A 7,476-nucleotide genomic window follows, 5' to 3' on the forward strand; every position below is an offset into this window, starting at 1 on the left:
CACAATCCCCAAAAAATTGCTCGGTAGCCATAATGCACGCCTAGACTTCCATGTCAATAATTATTCACAAGGAAAACTTTCACTTTTTTATTCCTGGAATGAAAATGGCGATTCGATGCCCTGTGAATAATTCATATTTAAGATATTTTGTGCCCGAGTTACGAGTGAGGCTCTGACCCGACTAGAGCATCCCGATTAGCCTGTTGCTCGGGGCTATGAGTAAACTTAGTAACGGGGACAAAACTGTGAGAAGGATCCTGACTTTTGAACTGACTCCACATGCAAAGTGCGTCGTGGCTCTGCTCGTGGCGACTCGAACACGGAATAGTTTGAAAAAGCGGATAAAAGCAAAATAACCATCCATATCGGGAACTAGTCATTTCATTGATAATTCATTAAAATGGATTTACAAATGATTAAACTAGAACCCTAATCTAAAAACAAACAGAGCAGGCGCCACCTCTGATTGTCACTAAGCTCCTTAGAGGGCTTGCTGATGAGATGGGAGCAGCCTAGATCCTTGATGGTGACCCGCCGCCTGTGGGCTCGTGCTTCTCCTCCTCCTCGTTAGCCTCCTCCTCCTCGGCGACATCTTCCTCATCATCGCTGCTGAGGATCACCAGGCCACCATCCCCTAGGATGCCAATGGCCTCGCGATTCAGCTGGATGAAGAGCTTCCTCGCAATCTTCTCGTCACGGCTCATGTCTGGCCGGCCGACGGCGCAAGGACTAGAGGGCCCGAGCATGTCGAGGATGGTGGAGGCGATGGAGGGAACAGGGGCAGTGGGGGCGACTGGGGCGATGGGAGCAGAATCAATCGGTGGGGCCGAGTCTTCCGGCTCATCCTCGTCGAAGAGCTCGATCACCACATCCGGTGCTGACGGCGCCGGATGGGTCGAGGGTCCGGCCGGAGGCCTAGGCGGAGTGACTTCATCGACCCCAGCTTCCCCTCCTAGGATCGCTGGGGCTGGAGGCGCGGGGAGCACGGCCAGCGGCAATGCCGCCGCCAGTGCTAGGGCTCTGGAGGACGTTGGGGACGGAGATGCGGGCGCAGACGGCGGAGGCGACGACGTACTGCTTGACGACGACGTCATGGCCGATTAGCTAGGCGAGTTGGCGAGCAGCAGACGTGGCACCTTGTGGGGGCATTTGCAGTCGGCGGTTTTCTTCCTCATCTTCGCTGCGGGACTTGGGAATGGAGGTTGCAGATTCATCACGGGCGGGCCTAATTAAATAGAACCAAGCCACTTTTCTAGGAATCTCAACCGCCATCTCAATTAAAAATGAATTAAATCTCCACCACGCGCACTCATGGGGAACCGAGCTGACGTAGCGCTTCGACTGACAGACGACTGCGCGTCCCTGGCTTGCGTATGAAGCGGGATTGACAAGACAGGACGACCCGAGGATGACACTTGAGCAAGCTTATCTCCCAACAACGCACCTCTCCATCTGCACAAGATCAGGTCTTAAGTCGCAACTGGCCGCTCGGGCGACATCTAGCCACCCGACTACCTGCAGGCAGCCGAGTTGCTTTGATAGACAAGCTTGGGGGCTTATGTCGATGCCATAGCCCCCGGTACCCCTATTTCCATATTGCCGACTATCAGAGAAGACCCAAAGGCCCACGACGACCCTATTCAATGAAGGATATCTCTGGATTGCGCCAGGGCTCCGTCTAGGGCACGACTCCTTAGCTTGTAGGGCAAGTTGATCCCGAATATAAATAGCTAGCAGTATCCCCTATTGTAATCATAGACTCTTTCATAGGCATAGCTACATTGTAACAGCAATCTCACCAAATACAAGCAATACAAGAGTAGCAACTAGACATACGGCTTTTACTCGCTTTCCGGAGCCCGGACCAGTATAAATCTCGTCTTCATCTGTGACTGTTCTTCGCACCAGGCAGGTTCCCCAAGAATCAAATATCTGCCGGTAAAATACACCGACACTTGGCAATGTGGACCAAACTTGGCGAAGACTACAAAGACTTGAGACGAAAAATTATGACAATTCAAATGGTTTGAGACGATAATTAGAAAGGGAATTATGACATCTTATATCTCTGACTTGCTTATGAGGAACTTACAAGAAACACTGGTTCACGTGAAGTACGAAAAATTGTAGATACACATTTGTGTATAGCACAGAAAACCTATACATGTGTCTGTGAAGAAGAGGAAAAGTGCGGCAAATAATACACTAGCTTGTCCATGATCATAACTGGGATGAGAATAATCGGCCATGCCAAAGGCATCATTACCCAAGGCATTCTGGTCGATAATTTCCCCAAAGGCATCGTCACCTGAAATCATCTAATATAAAATGATAAGCTACCGGCTTACGATAATGACGGATTTTAAGCCATTACTAATCAAATGAAAGGGGAAAACAGCCCTCTTTTCATTTTGCATCATGGGTCTTGGATGCTGTCTTCTGCCATATTTACTGGTTGCAGCAAAACTACAACGAAAATTATAGGCAACAGTTTGAAATGCATATTCTATATTTATGAGAAAAAAAACATTTTTTAGATAAAGATTAAATTGTGCTTAGACAGTGGGCCGTTGACGATACTAAATTTGTATGGCTATTGACGAGATACTAAGATACGTGAGTTAGGATAATTGAGATTCAAAAGTTGCACTAATTTGTATTGATGCAGAGAAATATTTACAATAATGCCGTGTACATTATACCAGAAAAATAGTATGCATTTATCACAATGGCATCGTCACTTTACCACAGCGGCTTAACCAACTTACCGAAAAAGCATTCACCGCAATGGAACAAGAAAATTTAATTTGGTTCTGAAATGCAGCCTGCAACACGTGCAAATTAAAAGTTTGTACGGTGAAATTTAGAAAGTGATTACAGGTTACCAGATCAAACGATCAATGTCAACCAGGGTCATATTGTGCCTAGGCCGGGCCAAAACCCCGTGCCATGGGCCAGGCCACGGGTCTTTTTGCCAACAATACGCTGGACTGGCTTAGATATTGAATATTCACTTGTTTATTTGAACTTTGCTAAAAAAAACTTGTTTATTTGAACACACATCAATCGATACCCTCATTCATTGCTTGTATCTTTTATTCATTCAGTCTTTGCCTTTATTTACATTCACAAACTTGTAATTTTAATAACAATAATAATCACGTATCGACATTTTTTGATTGGTTCTTGGAGAGTAGCACCGTATGGATGACCGCGTCGAGGTTTGCCTCGGCAGGCCCACCCGGCAGCGCCACCTTTGCGGCCTTCTCCTTCCAATCCTCCGCACGCCGGCGCATCTCCCGCCCCTTCTCCCCGTGCATGGCCTCCTTTAAGATGGCCGCCACCTCGTCGCGCTGCACCTCACCGCCGATCTCCATCCCGATTCCCCACTCCGTGCGCTTGTACCGGCAGTTGGTCTGCTGCTCCGCGAAGAACGGCCAGCTGAGCATCGGCACCCCTGCGCAGAGGCTCTCCAGCGTCGAGTTCCAGCCGGAGTGGGTGAGGAACACCCCGACTGCCTCGTGCTGGAGCACCGCCTCCTGCGCGCACCACGTGGTCAGCAGCGCGCGGCTCTCGACGGCGGACGCGAACTCCGGCGGAAGCACGGCGGAGTCGCCCCTGACTAGGTCCGGACGGATGTTCCACACGAACGGGTAGCCGCTGTCGGCCAGGCCCCAGGCGAACTCGAGCAGCTGCGAGTTGGTCATCACCGTGATGCTGCCGTAGTTCACGTACACCACGGACCGCGGCGCGCGACCGGCGAGCCACTCGAGGACGCCTTCCTGCTCCTTCCAGAGGTTGCAGCCGAGGCCCGCGAGCGGGCTGCCTGCGGGGATCTCGTGGCGCTCGCGGAGGAGGAGCGGGCCGACGTGGTACACCGGCGGGAGGACGCCCCGCATGGCTTCCAACGTGGTGCCCTCAAGGTCCTCGAAGGTGTTGATGACGACGGCGTCCGGGACGAGCAATATCCGCTCGGACTCGTGCAGGAGGAAGTTGAGCATGACGTCGCCGCTGTCCGTGGTGCGGACGAAGCTGGGGAAGCCGCGCAGCTGCACGCCGTCGCACATGCCGTATGCGCCGGTCACCACGGTGGCGAGGTGGCCGCCGCCGCGGACGTCGTCCGCGAGGTCCGCCTCGTGCTTGAACGGCACGAGGCCCAGGTCGATGAGGTTGCGGAAGTTGCGGATGCCCATGTACCCGCAGGCGCCGATGGTCAGGAACGCGACGACGGGCACGCCGATCTCCCTGCCGGCGTCGAAGCCGAACGACATGATGGCGTCCACGACGAGGCAGGTGACCGGCGGAGACTCAGACTCGGTGCCGTCGCCGCCGTTGATCCTGGCGAGGAGGGAGAGGAGGTGCGGGAGGCACTTGGTCATGGTGGCGTTGCAGAGCGCGGGGATGTCCTGCGTGGCGTCGGCGTCGGAGGGCGGGAGGCCGTTGGGGATGGCGTCGAAGCGGAAGCCCGGCACGCCGTCGAGCGCCTTGGGCCCGCGCGTGTGGAGCAGGCGCCGGTGGTTGAACTCGGTGTTGACGAAGGTGACGTGGAAGCCCCGCGCGTGGTGGAGCTTGGCCAGCTTGAGCATGGGCGTGATGTGGCCCTGCGTCGGGAACGGCACTCACACGGCGTGCGCCCTCCGCCGGCGTCAGTGACCCCACGATCGTGCGGCACCTCCGGTTCCAGGTGAATTTGTGTGTGGCCGGCAGCTTGGAAAGTGACCTATTTATAGCGTCGAAAAAACAAAAGAAAACAAACTTCTCTATCGATGCGACGCGATCAGTGAGAGTGAGACGTTGAGCGTAGTTTTTATATGCATTAATTGTCCAACCACGTAAACAATTTGCTAATAAGAGAGAGAGCCAAAAACAAAGAAACGACGTCTAAGTTAGACTCGGTTTCTCACGCGTTCCGAAATCGGTAGAAACCATCTCCCACGACGTTGGGAAGGAATTCATGGTTTCCATCGCCACCTGCGGATCTCGTGTGCCCGCGCGTCGCCGTGGAGCCTCGCTCGCCGCTGCCAAGCGCGGCCGCCATGAAGCTTCGCCGGGCCCGCTGCGGGACTTCGTGCGCCGCCACAGATCGCGCGGCCGCCGCGGAGCCTCGCTGGTCGGCTCGCCGTTGCCAAGCGCGGCCACCGCGTAGCCTCGCCGAGCTTGCCGCGGGACCTCGTGCGCCTCCACAGCTCGCACGGCCGCCGCGGAGCCTCGCTGGTCGGCTCGCCGTTGCCAAACGCGGCCACCGCGTAGCCTCGCCGGACTTGCCGCGGGACCTTGTGCGCGGCCACAGCTCGCGCGGCCGCCGCGGAGCCTCGCACGCCAGCTCGCTGCTGCCCAGCGTGGCCGCCAGGAAGCCTCGCCGGAGCCATCGCCGGGGCCGTCGCACCCTGGACTTACTGCGCCCCGTTCACGAGAGAGCCCCGGGAAATTGCTGCTGCCCAGCGCTGCCGCTAGGAAATTGCTGCTGCCATGCCGTCAAGGTGACGAGAGCCACGTGCACGAAGCCTATAGCGGCGCAGCTATGGGAGCTGGCTGTCAGATAGGAGCCCCGGGAAGTCGTCGAACCCAGCCACGCCCTGACACGCTGCGGCAGCAGGCTGCCATGAGCGTCCATCCTGAGCCCGCCGGCGCCGTAGTCACGACCGGGCAGCCGCCTCGTCCTCCTGGACGCCCACCTCATCGCCCTCGACACCTTGTCAATCTGCACGATCACGGGTTAGCCACCATGCGACGGGCACGACGTTGGGAAGGAATTCATGGTTTCCATCGCCACCTGCGGATCTCGTGTGCCCGCGCGTCGCCGTGGAGCCTCGCTCGCCGCTGCCAAGCGCGGCCGCCATGAAGCTTCGCCGGGCCCGCTGTGGGACTTCGTGCGCCGCCACTGATCGCGCGGCCGCCGCGGAGCCTCGCTGGTCGGCTCGCCCTTGCCAAGCATCATCAAATTAGTTATGGAATATATTTTTCTATAATCGACTATTTAAAGATATAAACATTAATGCTATTTTTATAAATCTATTCAAATCCGGAATGACTTATTGATAAACGGAGGTTTTACTATAAAAAACCCTTTAACGAATAGTATCTGTGGCAGACTGACCCGCTTTATTAGTATAGTATATATTCGTTCACGACGTCGACGAGGAGGGAGCCGAAATGGCATGGCAAGTTGATAGTCGTGCGACGGGACAGCTCCGTAGACCGTAGCCCGTGAGCTTTGCTTTTCCTGGGGAAGCTGGGAACGTGGGGCTGTCCGACCGACGCGACGGGACAGCTCCGTAGACCGATGCCCACTGTAGACAATGGACGCGACACCACGCAACGCTGTGTGTTTTTCCTGCTGAACAGTCCCATCGGAGACGGCGGTTAATGCAGCGTTCTACTCGTACAAGATGTGCTGGCCGGTCGCAGTGATCCCATCGGCCGCTCTCTGTTCTTCTCTGTCGCGCCATGACGGATGGCACGGTAGACCCGGCCATGTCACCTATCAACGCTTTGGTCGTCGCCACATCAGCCCTTCTATCGCGTCACCATATATGGCACGGCACAGGTATTTCGTCGTGCTATGACAATAAACGCGGCCAAAAATATTAGATTTAAAAATAAAAACAGACAATGTTAGATTTAAAATTAGTTTAAAAAAATATTAAAATTAAAAACCTTACAATGGAAAGGATAGTTTTTTTTTTTTTTTTTTTGATAATAGGCATTTCCCCGCGCCATCCGCTGCTTGTGGCGAGAGCCCCGTGCACGAAGCCTATAGCGGCGCAGCTATGGGAGCTGGCTGTCAGATAGGAGCCCCGGGAAGTCGTCCAACCCAGCCACGCCCTGACACGCTGCGGCAGCAGGCTGCCATGGGCGTCCATCCTGAGCCCGCCGGCGCCATAGTCACGACCGGGCAGCCGCCTCGTCCTCCTGGACGCCCACCTCATCGCCCTCGACACCTTGTAAATCTGCACGATCACGGTTAGCCACCATCCACTGGCGACCGCTGCTTCGTCGACTACTGCCTGGATGCCGGCGGCAGAGGACGGGAGAAAAGAAAGAAAAGCCACACGCGCAGAGGGTCTAGAGATGGGAGAAAGTCACACGCTGAATGATTGGGCAGATTTCTATCTTGACTCCAGTAGAAAAACCTTGCAATGGAAAGGATAGTTTTTTTTTATACGGTGTCCAATGCTATAGAAACTAACAGGGTTTCTTGCATTGTGAGTGCCTTGATACTGCGCACTACGTCGTTGACGGCAGTGCGTGACTATATAAACAAAAAAGCGGCAACTAATTTTTTTCCATAATGATAATGCACGGGTGTCCGTCCCCGGACCCGCGCCCGAACGCCCCCCCCCCCCCCCCCCCCCCCGCTCCATCTTCCAAAAAAAAAGTGCACTCCTTATCCGCTCATCCCGTGAACCCCGAGGCAGCGATGCAACGACTTTGAGCGCAAGCGTTGCCACACCGAGCGCCGAGGCCGAGCTGCTC

At 55.0% G+C, this 7,476-nt stretch overlaps 1 protein-coding gene across 1 annotated transcript; it reads right to left on the reverse strand.

Moving 5' to 3' along the window:
* Window positions 1–3,083: 3,083 nt before the first annotated feature.
* Window positions 3,084–4,770, reverse strand: LOC136522057 (7-deoxyloganetin glucosyltransferase-like). Its single transcript, XM_066515845.1, has one exon. The coding sequence runs from the start codon at window positions 4,584–4,586 to the stop codon at window positions 3,159–3,161; it is 1,428 nt and encodes a 475-aa protein (XP_066371942.1). The 5' UTR covers window positions 4,587–4,770; the 3' UTR covers window positions 3,084–3,158.
* Between the last annotated feature and the right edge of the window lie 2,706 nt (window positions 4,771–7,476).

This window comes from Miscanthus floridulus, chromosome 18 (genome assembly GCF_019320115.1).
Source record: "Miscanthus floridulus cultivar M001 chromosome 18, ASM1932011v1, whole genome shotgun sequence".
Taxonomy (NCBI): domain Eukaryota; kingdom Viridiplantae; phylum Streptophyta; class Magnoliopsida; order Poales; family Poaceae; genus Miscanthus; species Miscanthus floridulus.